The sequence below is a fragment of the Neofelis nebulosa genome, chromosome 1, assembly GCF_028018385.1.
Source record: "Neofelis nebulosa isolate mNeoNeb1 chromosome 1, mNeoNeb1.pri, whole genome shotgun sequence".
In the NCBI taxonomy this organism is placed as follows: Eukaryota; Metazoa; Chordata; class Mammalia; order Carnivora; family Felidae; genus Neofelis; species Neofelis nebulosa.
This window is the reverse complement of record NC_080782.1, coordinates 215361990-215378621: the sequence shown is the minus strand read 5'-3', so window position 1 is coordinate 215378621 and position 16632 is coordinate 215361990. Positions and strand designations below refer to the sequence as shown.

Genomic DNA, 16632 nt, shown 5'->3' with positions numbered 1-16632 from the left:
CCGAGACTGCTGAGCCGGCCGCGCCGGGGGAAGGAGTTTCCGGCGGACGCAGCGCGGAGCCGCTTCCTGTCCCGCTCGCCGCGCCGCCTCACGCTGCCCGTCCCGGACGCGGCTCGCGCGGGACCCGCTCCCCTGCCCCGGCAACACGCCCGGCCCCATGCAGTCCCGGCTCCTGCTCCTCGGGGCGCCCGGCGGCCACGGCGGCCCGGCCGCGCGGCGCATGCGGCTGCTCCTGCGGCAGGTGGTGCGGGGCAGGCCCGGCGGAGACGGGTGCGGGTCGGAGGTCAGACTGCTGCATGCCGGGGCGGGGGCCGACACAGGTAACCCCGGGACGTCCCCGCCGCCCCTGCGGTCTGTGCGGGGCCCCTGCGGTCCTCTGCACCCCACTCCCTGCTGCTTCGCTTGGGAAGGAGCGCCGCGCGGGAAGCCAAGACATAGACATTCTAGTTTACATCTCGCGGCTAATGCTGTGTATCGCGAGGCAAGGCGCTTGCACTCTCTGGGCCTCATTCTGTAGTCCGAGGGATCTGGGCTAAAGCTTATGATGACCTGGAATAGTGCATTCGCCTCCCCCCGCCCCCCGCTGCTTTTATCCCTGGGATGCTGATTTGGACTGCAGTACACGCTGGGGTTTAATGCAGGAGCCCTCAGAAATTGTTGAAACCTGGGATTGACCTTGCTCTCAGAGTGTCAAGGGCCTAGAAGCCAGTCTGTGTCATGTTCCAACCAGGGCTAGTGGCGGCTTAGAAGTGTACGTTCTTGCCAAGGATCCCATCGTTAACAGTCTTTTAAATGTATACGCAAGCCTTTCTGAATTTTCCAGGAGTTTTCCTTTCCCAAAGTGTTCACATCTTATTAGAGCTGAAAATCACAACTTAATTTTAAAACTCCTGACTGTACCAATGAGATAATTTAGACCCAGAAGGAAAAACTGGCTTGCAGATCACACAGCTAGTGACTGCTTTAGAATCACGTGTCTGATTTCTTAACTCAGGCTTTTTTTTTTTTTTTCCCTTCCCTTTTGGTTATACTAGAGCTGGTTTTCAGAATCTTTTTTTGTTACATGCTGGAGTTAGAGCATTTGTGCTGGTTAAGGGGAAGGGATGTATGTTGTTGGCTGTTCTTAAACGGCAAAGTGATTCTAGGCAAGATTTTGTCAGTGTCATTGCTGCTTAGAATACCAGAGGTTTTTACTTGGAAGTTGTAGGGTTCATTGTTCTTGCAAAGACTGGCCCCAATAATTTTCCTTGCCAGGTTTAGGTCCCATATATTCCATCCATTCATTCATTTACTGAACAAATTTTTTTTTTCGTTTTGTGTGGAGTTGTGATTTCAAATTTTGCTCCTTTACCAGTTATTGTGACTATTGTGATATTAAGAGTTTTTTGGTTTGTTTGTTGCTTCTTTGTTCTAGAAAGCAGGGAGGACAAGGGTGGAAGTGCAGCATAATCTGTAACTTGGGCTTTGGAGTTAAACAGTATGGGTTGGAGTCCATTTCTGCACCATCTGGATATGGAGATCTGAGGGTGGGTTGTTTAATTTTGTGTCCCAGTTTTCTTAACTCAAATGAGGATAAAAAGTGTATATTTGGTAGGATTATTATGAGGATTTAATTAGTTCATATAATTCCTGGCACATGTTAACATTCAATAAAAGTTAGCTTATTATTCTTAGTATATATATTTTTAGCTATGGGAGAATTGTTCTGTTTCCTTGGCTTTAGATGAAATGAAACCAGTTACTTTAGGTTTAAAACTATCAGCTAGCTGGCTAGGCATACGGGAAAAAGTTAAGTCGTATGACCTTTAAAAAAATTGGTCTTTGTACATGAATAATACGTGGTGATTATAAAAACATTAAAACTGTCCTCAACATTATGTCCAACAAATCAAAGTACAGGCTTTGCTTAAAATGTGAGACTCATGAACACATTATAGACAACATATTAACTTTAGACTTAGTCATTGACTGGCAGAATCAGACCACAAGGAGTAAATTGTGCTAAACTTACTTGCCTTGCTGTTGCAAAGATGCCCAATGTTGCAGGTGTGAAGACTGAGTAAATTCATTTGGAAACTTATGAGAGATCTGGACTCTATTAAGAACAGCTGAGAGCCAGGTAAATCGGAGGCAAGCTCTTGGCTACCCCGGGACATAATGTTGGTCATAAAGGTTGGAGTGTCTCATTTTGAACCAGAGGTCATACATAGACAAAATAAAAGACACAAATAGCACTGTGATGTAATGAATTACAATTTAGATTGGAAAGATGCTCCCAGCTGCATATACACATGTGACCAGTAACTCATCTCTGCATGTAATTGACCTTGCTTCCTTGTAGATTGGAAAAAGAGCACTGGGGTACATAAGCAGTAGATTCATGTTCTATACTGTTCTTATCTTTCCTGGACTGTACGTATGTCTTATTTATCTTTATATTCCTTTGGTACCTGTCAACACTTTGTATCGTGTTGACACGATACAAGCACTCAGTGACTTATAATACTAAAATTCATACAGAGAAGGAAACCAGGTACTTTAGGTTTAAAACTATCAGAGTTTTAACTATCTCCTTCCAGGAGAGGCTGGAATTGCCTTGTTGGCTTTCAAGATAGGAGCTTTATAAAGCCTGGTAAAGAAGAGAGAGTCATTTATGTTAAAAAAAAAAAAAATCCCAAAACCCACTGCCTTTTGTCCTTTGCTATTGGATAGTTTTAAGTATCGATAATTTGTAAATTCTTTGTATCTCTTTATGCTTCAATTGGTAGTGTTGTCTCTTAGTTTTAGGAACAAAGAGGCTTACAAGGAGGTTAGCTACTGCAAAGAATTTTCAGTAAAGATTATTGCAGGGTTTCACAGATGGAGGCAAGTAAATTGGCTCAGTGGGACTCTGACAGTAAACTGTTTAGATATACCATGGAGCAGGCTCAAATGATAAACCTGGAAGCATAACTCTGTGTAATCCACCATGACATGTTTATTGCTGTCATTTAACACCATTGTTATTAAAGGGACTCTGTTTTATCTTTTATGACTTTTGTATATTAATAAATTTGATCAAGGAATCTTTAAAAATACTTTTTGTATAAGAAATTGTGTTCATTGTTGAAAAGTAAAGTGCAGACAAATCCCCTGAGATATAATCTCCCATTCAAAGTCATCATTGTCAACTTTATGGTGTTACTATTATCAGATTTTGTGAAATACATATAATATTTTGTACAACTGCACATTTCTTTTTTAAAAATAGGATCATGTATTTTTTATAATTCTCACTTAACCATTATTGTAACATATTAACAAAGTGGTAAATATTGCTACACATGTTCATTTTAAGTAGATACTAAAGTCATATATTTATTCATATAATTTGTTTTACCAGTTTTTCATTGTTGGACATTCAGGTTGCCTACTTTTATTTCTATTTTTTTAAAAGAAATCTCTACACCCAATGTGGGGCTCAAACTCATGACCCTGAGATTAGGAGTTGGATGCTCTACTGACCTGAGCCAGCTGGGTGCCACAGGTTGTCTGTTTTTAAATATATAAAAAGTGCAATAGACATCCACCCATAATGCATTTTTTTGTGATTTTATTCCAGAGCTACAATGGAAGTAATGACTTTGGGGAGGGGAAGTAGAGAACTCCTGCTTCATGAAGAATACAGTGTAAAGGGAAAAACTACACTATGATGGTTCAGGTCTTAGCTCTGTATTTACTAGGTATTGAACTTTGGGAAAATTATTAACTACTTTAAACTTGCAGTAGGCTATTTTGACCCTGAGGACATTGTGACCCTTCTATATTAAAGCATTTAGCAGTAAAATCCCAAAACAATTGTAACTTAATAAATCATTGGGAAGACCTGTGTTAGGAACATGCAGACTAATCTGGAAATTGCTGATATATTTGGTTTTCTCTTGGGTCTAAGTTTTGTATTAAAAAAAGTGGTGACACTAAACCAGTGGTTTTTAACCAAGAGTGATTCCCTTCCCCCAGGGGAAAATGTGCATAGAAAAACATGGTGATGGGTTCACATAGGTGGGAGATCTAATGGTTTCAGGCCAGATGTAGGATGTTCAAAGATCTTTAGGGCTTGGACCCTCTCTGCCCTTCCCCGTGCCCCCCCCCCCCCCTTTCTACTCTCCATTTGTTGGATTTGATTTTTGCTGTATTGGTTTCAACAGCTGTTGGGATTTCTTCAAGTGGTAGCAATGATAGCCTTACTGACAGCCCCAGATTTTGATGGTCCTTACACTTCACACTGTTAGAAAAAGAGGGGGATGCCTGGATGGCTCAATTGGTTAAGCAACTTTGGCTCAGGTCATGATCTCACTGTTTGTGGGTTCAAGCCCCACATTGGGCTCTGTGCTGACAGCTCAGAGCCTGGAGCCTGCTTCGGATTCTGTCTCCCTCTCTCTCTCTGCCCCTCCCTGGCTCACACTCTGTCTGTCCACCTCTCTCTCAAAAATGAACATTAAGAAAAAATTTAAAAAAAGAGAAAGAGAGAACATCTTTTCCTTGAGCTCTGACAAAAAGTCTTGTGAGAATTCTTACTGGCCAAGCCTGGATCATGTGTCCATCTCTAAAACAATCACTGTGGCCAGAGAGTGGAATATTCTGACAAGTTTGTGCAGGATATTCACTTCTGGAGGTTTTGGTGCAGGGGTAATGGTTGGGATTAATGGTATAAACTCTACCCAAACAAGATGGGGTGGGTTCTCCACTGGACAGAGGGATTCTGTTGTCAAAAGGGAAAGAATATTGAGTAGGTAAAACAAAACAGCTGTCTACTAAAACTCAAGTGTGTAATATCCAAAGGGGTTTTACAAGAATAAGTGTTATTTAGAATACACTATTGGGGCGCCTGGGTGGCTTAGCGTCTGACTTTGGCTCAGGTCATGATCTCGCGGTTTGAGTTCAGGTCCCATGTCAAGCTCTGAGACTGGAGCCTGCTTCCGATTCTGTGTCTCTCTGTCTCTGTCCCTCCTCTGCTCACACACTTTATCTCTCAAAATAAATAAATATTAAAAAAAATAAAATACACTATTAATTATTATTTGAATATAGAGATTATTTTCCTATAAACCTTTGGGAAATTCCTTTAAAGTAGGATGATTGCAAGTGATAAAATCAAACCTTATTACTTTAAATGAACCTTAAAGTTAATTTCATTTGGAAGGTTTTATCTTTTGGATTCTTTTCAGGGCTTTTAATTTTCAAATCGACACTTTCCATGCCTGAATAAAATATATATCAGTTTATTGGTGGTAGTATTTGTGTGAGAGTTTGTATGCTGTATACAGGGATTTAAGTAATCTGAGTTACATGTGGTTGCTTTTTTGCATTATTTGTAATAAATGTAATTAAGTGTTAAGCAGTATATTCTACAACAATCTGTACTTGTTAACCCATTCTAGTTATTCTAGTAGTTTCCATTATGAGTATCTTATATCATTAACTACAGTGTCTAAAAAAATGATTGTATTGAACCAAAATAGTGTATTTGAAGAAAGGTATACCTTAGTTTCTTCTAAGTTGTATTACCTATTGTGTTATATAAGTATTTTCACTTCCCTTTAGAACATACTTACACTACTTCATTTAAATCAAGTCTTTACAAATGACTTGATTTCTGAGCTTTTTGGAAGACAGGCTGTTCTCAGTGCAGAAAATCAGTGAACTAGGGCTTAAAACAACACTTAATTAAGAAAACAGTATTTAATTAAAAGCTGTATTCATTCACATATTCATTTACCAAACATTTCTTGAATACCCAGTTGGTTTAAGATATTATTTTTGGCTCTATGAGTACAAAGGTGATTAAAACATAGGCCCTGCCCACAAAAGGCTGCACTTTTACAGACTGAACAGTGGTCTTCAAAAATTTTCACACTTACCTCCTAAAAGGATTTTGAAAATATGTATCCCTTTGTATATTTTGAAGTTGATATCTAGAAATTTTCCTGAAAAGAATAAATAATTGCAGAGTACAGTGTTTCAGTGTGTTGTAAATATTGACCTTTAAAATAAAAATTTTTAAGTCTTGAAAGTGTATCTTTTAAGTGAAATTAGAATATCCTAGTGATATGTTAGCCACTATCTATGTTTTGAAAAATAGATTAAAAAGCTCATGTTTAACTATCAGGAAGCTCATGTTACTTTTTTTTTATCTCCTTGAATTTATATTTCAATTACCACTACTCATCATAATTTTATCTTAATATTTTTACTCTTAAAATGTTTTGTCTTTAGATTTCTCTGCACAAAAATGTTTGTGTTAAAACATACCTATCACTACAATTATTAAATTATAATTGTTCAAAAGAACATCAATATGTTTCAAATTTCTTTAAAAAAATGTAAAATTTTGCGGAAATATACCTGTTAACAACATGAGTGGTGCTTTTCCCCAGTTAAATATTAATGTAATTAATAGCTCCTAATTGAGTACTAATTTTGCTGTAATGTATATAATTTTGATATAGAAATATCACTCAGTTCTTTACAGACTTTTTATATATGAGCCAAAAGTAATATGTTGATTAATTATCAAAAATGTTATTTTTAGTGGTCTATCAACTGACAACTTGATTATAGCCTTTTCAGTTTTATTCATAGCCAATAATTGGAAACCACTTGACTGGCAGGTAGAGTCACTGACCTAACCAGCCAGTACCATCACTCTGCCTCAGTTTCTGGAAGATTCACCAAAAAGGCTTTACCAAAATTTATCAAAAGGTTATGGTTTTTTCCTCATGTAGAGGCTGCTTGTTTAATGTACTCAGAAAAGAGGTGATAAAATGAACCCTTCATTCAGCATACCTTTGCCAGTATAGTATTTGAGAAAATGCTTTTATCATGTTTAAATACTTTTTTTTAATATATGAAATTTATTGTCAAATTGGTTTCCATACAACATCCAGTGCTCATCTCAAAAGATGCCCTCTTCAATACCCATCACTTACCCTCCCCTCCCTCCCACCCCCCATCAACGCTCAGTTTGTTCTCAGTTTTTAAGAGTCCCTTATGCTTTGGCTCTCTCCCACTCTAACCTTTTTTCTTTTTTTTTTTCCTTCCCCTCCCCCATGGGTTTCTGTTAAGTTTCTCAGGATCCACATAAGAGTGAAACCATATGGTATCTGTCTTTCTCTGTATGGCTTATTTCACTTAGCATCACGCTCTGCAGTTCCATCCACGTTGCTACAAAGGGCCATATTTCATTCTTTCCCATTGCCATGTAGTACTCCATTGTGTATATAAACCACAATTTCTTTATCCATTCATCAGTTGATGGACATTTAGGCTCTTTCCACGATTTGGCTATTGTTGAGAGTGCTGCTATAAACATTGGGGTACAAGTGCCCCTATGCATCAGTACTCCTGTATCCCTTGGGTAAATTCCTAGTAGTGCTACTGCTGGGTCATAGGGTAGGTCTATTTTTAATTTTTTGAGGAACCTCCACACTGCTTTCCAGAGTGGCTGCACCAGTTTGCATTCCCACCAACAGTGCAAGAGGGTTCCCGTTTCTCCACATCCTCTCCAGCATCTATAGTCTCCTGATTTGTTCATTTTGGCCACTCTGACTGTGTGAGGTGATATCTGAGTGTGGTTTTGATTTGTATTTCCCTGATGAGGAGCGACGTTGAGCGTCTTTTCATGTGCCTGTTGGCCATCTGGATGTCTTCTTTAGAGAAGTGTCTTTTCATGTTTTCTGCCCATTTCTTCACTGGGTTATTTGTTTTTCGGGTGTGGAGTTTGGTGAGTTCTTTATAGATTTTGGATACTAGCTCTTTGTCCAATATGTCATTTGCAAATATCTTTTCCCATTCCGTTGGTTGCCTTTTAGTTTTGTTGATTGTTTCCTTTGCTGTGCAGAAGCTTTTTATCTTCATGAGGTCCCAATAGTTCATTTTTGCTTTTAATTCTCTTGCCTTTGGGGATGTGTCAAGTAAGAGATTGCTACGGCTGAGGTCAGAGAGGTCTTTTCCTGCTTTCTCCTCTAGGGTTTTGATGGTTTCCTGTCTCACATTCAGGTCCTTTATCCATTTTGAGTTTATTTTTGTGAATGGTGTAAGAAAGTGGTCTCGTTTCATTCTTCTGCATGTTGCTGTCCAGTTCTCCCAGCACCATTTGTTAAAGAGACTGTCTTTTTTCCATTGGATATTCTTTCCTGCTTTGTCAAAGATTAGTTGGCCATACTTTTGTGGGTCTAGTTCTGGGGTTTCTATTCTATTCCATTGGTCTATGTGTCTGTTTTTGTGCCAATACCATGCTGTCTTGATGATGACAGCTTTGTAGTAGAGGCTAAAGTCTGGGATTGTGATGCCTCCTGCTTTGGTCTTCAAAATTACTTTGGCTATTCGGGGCCTTTTGTGGTTCCATATGAATTTTAGGATTGCTTGTTCTAGCTTTGAGAAGAATGCTGGTGCAATTTTGATTGGGATTGCAGTGAATGTGTAGATAGCTTTTAGTATTGACATTTAAACAATATTTATTCTTCCAACCCATGAGCACGGAATGTTTTTCCATTTCTTTATATCTTCTTCAATTTCCTTCATAAGCTTTCTATAGTTTTCAGCATACAGATCTTGTACATCTTTGGTTAGATTTATTCGTACATATTTTATGCTTCTTGGTGCAATTGTGAATGGGATCAGTTTCTTTATTTGTCTTTCTGTTGCTTCATTATTAGTGTATAAGAATGCAACTGCTTTCTGTACGTTGATTTTGTATCCTGCAACTTTGCTGAATTCATGTATCAGTTCTAGCAGACTTTTGGTGGAGTCTATCGGATTTTCCATGTATAATATCATGTCATCTGCAAAAAGTGAAAGCTTGACTTCATTTTTGCCAATTTTGATGCCTTTGATTTCCTTTTCTTGTCTGATTGCTGATGCTAGAACTTCCAACACTATGTTAAACAACAGCGGTGAGAGCGGACATCCTGTCATGTTCCTGATCTCAGGGGGAAAGCGCTCAGTTTTTCCCCATTGAGGATGTTAGCTGTGGGCTTTTCATAAATGGCTTTTATGATGTTTATGTTCCTTCTATCCCGACTTTCTTGAGGGTTTTTATTAAGAAAGGATGCTGAATTTTGTCAAATGCCTTTTCTGCATCGATTGACAGGATCATATGGTTCTTATCTTTTCTTTTATTAATGTGATGTATCACGTTGATTGATTTGCCAATGTTGAACCAGCCCTGCATCCCAGGAATGAATCCCACTTGATCATGGTGAATAATTCTTTTTATAAGCTGTTGAATTCAATTTGCTAGTATCTTATTGAGAATTTTTGCATCCATAATCATCAGGGATATTGGCCTGTAGTTTTGTTTTTTTTTTTACTGGGTTTCTGGGTCTCTGTCTGGTTTAGGAATCAAAGTAATACTGGCTTCATAGAATGAGTCTGGAAGTTTTCCTTCCCTTTCTATTTTTTGGAATAGCTTGAGAAGGATAGGTATTATCTCTGCTTTAAATGTCTGGTAGAGGGGCGCCTGGGTGGCTTGGTCGGTTAAGCGTCCGACTTCGGCTCAGGTCATGATCTCGTGGTTCGTGAGTTCAAGCCCCGTGTCAGGCTCTGTGCTGACAGCTCGGAGCCTGGAGCCTGTTTCTGATTCTGTGTCTCCCTCTCTCTCTCTGACCCTCCCCCGCTCATGCTCTGTCTCTCTCTGTCTCAAAAATAAATAAACGTTTAAAAAAATTTTTTTTTTAAATGTCTGGTAGAATTCCCCAGGGAAGCCATCTGGTCCTGGACTCTTACTTGTTGGGAGATTTTTGATAGCTGATTCAATTTCTTTGCTGGTTATGGGTCTGTTCAAGCTTTCTATTTCCTCCAGTTTGAGTTTTGGAAGTGTGGGGGTGTTTAGGAATTGGTCCATTTTTTCCAGTTTGTCCAGTTTGTTGGCGTATAATTTTTCATAGTATTCCCTGATAATTGCTTGTATCTCTGAGGGATTGGTTGTAATAATTCCATTTTCATTCATGATTTTATCTATTTGGGTCATCTCCCTTTTCTTTTTGAGAAGCCTCGCTAGAGGTTTATCAATTTTGTTTATTTTTTCAAAAAACCAACTCTTGGTTTCATTGATCTGCTGTACAGTTTTTTTAGATTCTATATTGTTTATTTCTGCTCTGATCTTTATTATTTCTCTTCTTCTGCTGGGTTTAGGCTGTCTTTGCTGTTCTGCTTCTATTTCCTTTAGGTGTGCTGTTAGATTTTGTATTTGGGATTTTTCTTGTTTCTTGAGATAGGCCTGGATTGCAATGTATTTTCCTCTCAGGACTGCCTTCGCTGCATTCCAAAGCGTTTGGATTGTTGTATTTTCATTTTCGTTTGTTTCCATATATTTTTAAATTTCTTCTAATTGCCTGGTTCACCCATTCATTCTTTAGTAGGGTGTTCTTTAACCTCCATGCTTTTGGAGGTTTTCCAGACTTTTTCCTGTGGTTGATTTCAAGCTTCATAGCATTGTGGTCCGAAAGTATGCATGGTATGATCTCAATTCTTGTATACTTATGAAGGGCTGTTTTGTGACCCAGTATGTGATCTATCTTGGAGAACGTTCCATGTGCACTCGAGAAGAAAGTATGTTCTGTTGCTTTGGGATGCAGAGTTCTAAATATATCTGTCAAGTCCATCTGATCCAATGTATCATTCAGGGCCCTTGTTTCTTTATTGATCATGTGTCTAGATGATCTATCCATTGTTGTAAGTGGGGTATTAAAGTCCCCTGCAATTACCACATTCTTATCAATAAGGTTGCTTATGTTTGTGAGTAATTGTTTTATATATTTGGGGGCTCCCGTATTTGGCGCATAGACATTTATAATTGTTAGTTCTTCTTGATGGATAGACCCTGTAATGATTATATAATGCCCTTCTTCATCTCTTGTTACAGCCTTTAATTTAAAGTCTAGTTTGTCTAAGTATGGCTACTCCAGCTTTCTTTTGACTTCCAGTAGCATGATAAAGAGTTCTCCATCCCCTCACTTTCAATCTGAAAGTGTCCTCAGGTCTAAAATGAGTCTCTTGTAGACAGCAAATAGATGGGTCTTGTTTTTTTATCCATTCTGATACCCTATGTCTTTTTGTTGGTGCATTTAGTCCATTTACATTCAGTGTTATTATAGAAAGATATGGGTTTAGAGTCATTGTGATGTCCATAGGTTTCATGCTTGTAGCGATGTCTCTGGTACTTTGTCTCACAGGATCCCCCTTAGGATCTCTTGTAGGGCTGGTTTAGTGGTGATGAATTCCTTCAGTTTTTGTTTGTTTGGGAAGACCTTTATCTCTCCTTCTATTCTAAATGACAGATTTGCTGGATAGAGGATTCTCGGCTGCATATTTTTTCTGTTTATCACATTGAAGATTTCCTGCCATTTCTTTCTGGCCTGTCAAGTTTCAGTAGAGAGATCCGTCACTAGTCTTATCGGTGTCCCTTTGTATGTTAGAGCATGTTTATCCCTAGCTGCTTTCAGAATTTTCTCTTTATCCTTGTATTTTGCCAGTTTCACTATGATATGTTGTGCAGAAGATCGATTCAAGTTACGTCTGAAGGGAGTTCTCTGTGCCTCTTGGATTTCAATGCCTTTTTCCTTCCCCAGATCAGGGAAGTTCTCAGCTATGATTTCTTCAAGTACACCTTCAGCACCTTTCCCTCTCTCTTCCTCCTCTGGAATACCAATTATGCGTAGATTATTTCTCTTTAGTACATCACTTAGTTCTCTAATTTTCCCCTTATAGTCCTGGATTTTTTAATCTTTTTCTCAGCTTCTTCTTTTTCCATAATTTTATCTTCTAGTTCGCCTATTCTCTCTTCTGCCTCTATAATCCGAGCTGTGGTCATCTCCATTTTATTTTGCAGCTCATTAATAGCATTTTTTAGCTCTTCCTGGCTGTTCCTGAGTGCCTTGATTTCTGTAGCAAGAGATTCTCTGCTATCCTTTATACTGTTTTCAAGCCCAGCGATTAATTTTATGACTATTATTCTAAATTCACTTTCTGTTATATTGTTTAAATCGTTTTTGATCAGTTTGTTAGCTGTTGTTATTTCCTGGAGGTTTTTTTGAGGGGAATTCGTCCGTTTAGTCATTTTGGATAGTCCCTGGAGTGGTGTGGAACTGCAGGGCACTTCCCCTGTGCTGTCTTGAATAACTTGCGTTGGTGGGTGGGGCCGCAGTGAGACCTGATGTCTGCCGCCAGCCCACTGCTGGGGCCACAGTCAGACTGGTGTGTGCCTTTTCTTCCCCTCTCCTTGGGGCGGGATTCACTGTGGGGTGGCGTGGCCCGTCTGGGCTACTTGCACACTGCCAGGCTTGTGGGATCAGGCTGGGGATCTGGTGTATTAGCTGGGGTGGATTGGCAAGGTGCACAGGGGCGGGAGGGGCAGGCTCAGCTCACTTTTCCTTCGGAGAGCCACTTTGGGAGGGGCCCTGCGGCACCAGGAGGGAGTCAGACCCGCCAGAGGGATGGATCCGCAGAAGCACAGCGTTGGGTGTTTGCGCGGTGCAAGCAAGTTCCGTGGCAAGCAAGTTCCATGGCGGGAACTGGTTTCCTTTGGGATTTTGGCTGGGAGATGGGCGAGGGAGATGGCGCTGGTGAGCACCTTTGTTCCCCGCCGAGCTGCGCTCTGTCTTCCAGGGCCCAACAACTCTCCCTCCCGTTGTCCCCCAGCTCTCCCGCTCTCTGAGCAGAGCTGTTAGCTTATAACTTTCCAGATGGTAAGTCCCGCTTGCTGTCCAAACACACTCCGTCCGGCCCCTCCGCTTTTGCCAGCCAGACTCGGGGCCTCTGCTTGGCCGGCGGGCTGCCTCTCTGCCCCGGCTCCCTCCCGCCAGTCCGTGGAGCGCGCACCGCCTCTCCGCCCTTCCTACCCTCTTCTGTGGGCCTCTCGTCTGCGCTTGGCTCCGGAGAATCCGTTCTGCTAGTCTTCTGGCAGTTTTCTGGGTTATTTAGGCAGGTGTGGGTGGAATCTAAGTGATCAGCAGGACACGGTGAGCTCAGAGGCCTTCTACGCCGCCATCTTCCCTCAGGTCATTTTTATCTCATGCTCTTCGGGCATTTTGATCATTTTACCTCAGTGCTGAGCCACTTACAGATCTCTAAGTTGTTTTAAGAGAGAAGTATAAAGTGAGTTTACAAATAGCAGCCAGTTGAAACATAAATTCTTAAAAAAATTTTTTTTGTTAGTGTTTAATTATTTTTGAGAGAGAGAGAGAGAGAGCGCGTGCCTAAGTACTTTTTAATCAAATTTTAGTTTTCATAATTAAAAAAGGTAGCCTGTATTATCAATTCAATCAGCTTAATTAGGCTTTCTGACAGAAAAAAAATTTTTCCTTTCAATTTGAATGAATGTGTTAGTATGTATAATAAGGAATGTTATAAAAACCACTGAATGAGAAATTGCAGGCCACATTTTATAGGCTAGATTACTAAATGCAGTAAAATCTAGTGGTCACATATTTAAGTCATCGATTTCATAATGTATGCTTTGCAGTTTTATTTTTTAGTATAATTTATAAGTAATGTAATACTTAAAGGAAGTTATTTATTTAGTGAGGTCTCTGATAGAAGACATGATATTGTTTTATTAAATGTGTAATAAACTTTGTTGATGCGTCTTAGAGAACAATTAAAATCATGTATAAAAATCAGAAATAAATGCATCAGTTTGTTTAAACCTCATGATCCAGCTTTGACACTGTATTTAGTGAAATGAGAACTAACTGGTTCAGAAGGTAGTATGTCCTTTTCACCATAAGAGTTAGAAAATAGCCATTTTATAAGATGAGGAATGACTGTATTTGGAATGAATGGTTCATGATGACATTCGAGAAGAAATTTTTAGCAGGCTTTTGAAAGACACATATCTGATCTGAAACAGACATTTAAAAGTTTTTTCTGTGGTTTTTATCCACCATATTGTGAAAATCTTGGTAGTACTGACAGTTACTTCAGTGACATTAAAACTGAGCAGCGTCAATTATGTGTGCTGCTTCAGGTGTTCAGAAGTGCCTTCTTGTGTGTGTGTAGGAATAGTATGTGTTCTCAAGGTAAGAATTGAGGAAAGCTAAAAAGCAGCTTGCCTTTAAGTACGTAAAAAGCCAGGTTTGCACTCTGAGCTCTCCCATCTTGGATTATTTGACAGTATTAACTCCCACTTCCCTACTCTGCAATATACTGTATCTGACACAGGCCAAAAATACTTCAGGTATTTCTAAAGCTACTCTTCACTTTCAGTAGGAATATGGAAGACATGGAGAAACTATTCTGAGGCAGTTTATGTTGACTTGAATAATCTTTAAAGGAAGCTTCTCCTAGACCATAATTGAAAATGCCTCATTTGTTTAGTCCACTGGAGCAGTGCACCATCCACTGTAGAAATGTAAGGGGGGGGGCTTCTGAAAAAGCCTCTGGGAACGAAGGACCTGCAGGGCCAGTTCTGTCAGGTCAGCATTCGGGAAGAACGGATCTAGAAACTGATCTCCTTAAGACTGCCGTGCTCTGGACCCTTAGGAAGTGTGTATCCTAACTTAAAGAGAATTATTGCAGAGGAACAATAATCAATACTTGTAATACAGTGTGAGAAATGCTATTACAGAAGCATGAGCCAGTTACTGTGCTAGCAGAAAGACAGGAATGAGAGGATCAGTTCTTGATGGAGGTGGAGATCATGCAAAAGGAAAAGTTAGGGAAAGTTCAACGGGGAGATGAAGAGATTTGAGGAGTAGGGGTCTGAAGGGAAAGGGTGTGAGAGAGTTGTGGAAGAACTTTCAGGCCAGGGAATAAAGCATCAATCACTGAGATAGGAATAGAAGAGGTAGAGCTGGTCGGACATAATTGGACAACACACACAGAAAGTAAAAAGTTCTGATTTTCTCATGTTAAAGTTGAATTATCTCTAGAATATCTAAGCATGTCCAGTAGCCTGCTGATAGATACGGATCTCAGGAGAGAGATCTGAGCCAAAGGGGACGTTTAAGACTTTAGTGTACAGAGGTCAGAGTTGGGCCATTAGCAGGGATTAGATGACTCAGGAAAAGTATAGCATGGTAACAGAAGGTGGCCAAGAACATCAGCTTTGAGGCAGGAAGGTCAAATACCTACTGCCTATGAATGTCATTTTCGTCTTTGCCTACAGCAGGCATGACTAGATTGCTATCCTTATTTCTTCACAAGTCCAATTTTCATTGTGATTGCTTCTTTGGGTTTTTCTAGAAGCCTTTGGTTTGATTTCCGAATGTTGAGAGATTTTCCAGTTATCTTTTAGTTATTGATTTCTAGGTAATTACATTCTGATCAGAAAACATATTTTGTATGATTTCATCCCTTTGACATTTATTAAGATTTGCTTTGCGGCCCAGCCTAAGATCTAGTTTGGTGAATGTCTCATGTGTATTTGCAAAAAATATGTATTCTGCCCTTGTTGGGTGCAGAGTTCTGTAAAAGTCATTTATGTTGAATGGTTAATCGTGTTTTCAGATCTTCTCTATCCTGTTTTCCAGTTGGTTTTAGCCGAAGGCTGAGGAAGAAATATTCTTATTTCTATATCCTTCTATTTTTTTCTTGCTCTTCATGAAGTGCTGAGATATATTAAAATATCCAAGTATGATTATGGATTTATCTAGTTCTACTTTTAGTTCTGTCAAGTTTTGTTTCCTGTTTATTCCCCAGCCTCCTCCTTGCCAGGTCACCACCATAGGTTTGCTGTATTCCTCCACAAAGGGTCACAGTTCACTTAGGAAGCTTTCTAAATATACTTTCTCTGCAGGCACTGTCCCCTTCTACTTGCACTAGGTCCTTACAGGCCTAGTGGTGGCCATGGCTTCCTATTATTGCTAGTCCCAGGATACTGCACTATCCTTGCCCCATCTTCACAAATGGTTGGGCCCTGATTGCTAAATGGATATGTGTGGGCAGAACATTTCAGTCAGTAGGAAAATCCAGTGCAAAAGCCTGAAATGAGTATGAGTCTGATATGTTGACGGAATAGGGAGGAGGCCAGTGTGGCTGGAGTAGAATAAGTCAGGAGGACACTTGTAGGAGATGAGGTAAGAGGAAATGGGGGAGTGAGATCAAAATAGCCTTTTGGACCATTGCAAAGATGAGGATTGAGCAAGGACTTGCATTACTTGACTCCTATTTTATTATGATCACTGTGGCTGCTCTGTTGAGAATAAACTGCAGGGTGCAAGGGTTGAGGCAGGAGATGTGTTAGGTGAGAGAAAAGTTAAGAATGGCTGCAAGATTTCTGGTTTGAGCCCCTGGAAGGAGTAAGTTGCCATTTGCAGAACTGGGGAATACTGTGAGTAGAGCATATTTTGGTGTAAAGATCAGAAGCTCAATTTTGAATATGTTAGGTTTAACATATGTTAGGCATCTCAGTGTCTGTTGGTATCCATGTTTGGAGTTCGGTGGTCTGGGTTAGCGATACAAATTTGAGAGCCAGCAATATGTTAGTTGCATTGAAAGATGTAAGACTGGGTGAGCTCGTCAAGGAGAGGTGGTAGGTGGAATAGAAAAGAGGCTAGAACTGGGCCTCTGCAAACAGTGTTAGGAAGTTGAGGAGAAGAGGCAGAGCAAGCAGGGAAGACTTGGGGTCATGGTGAGGTAGGAAGGAAAGAGAGG

The 16632-nt window shown here is 40.0% G+C and overlaps 1 protein-coding gene across 1 annotated transcript in view; it reads left to right on the top strand.

Moving 5' to 3' along the window:
* Positions 1-63: 63 nt before the first annotated feature.
* VWA8 (von Willebrand factor A domain containing 8) overlaps positions 64-16632 on the top strand; it is a 365564-nt gene continuing 348995 nt past the window's right edge. The window contains exon 1 of the mRNA XM_058684129.1: positions 64-320. Coding sequence (XP_058540112.1) covers positions 158-320 — 163 coding nt within the window. The 5' untranslated portion in view covers positions 64-157. The remainder of the gene's footprint in view (positions 321-16632) is intronic.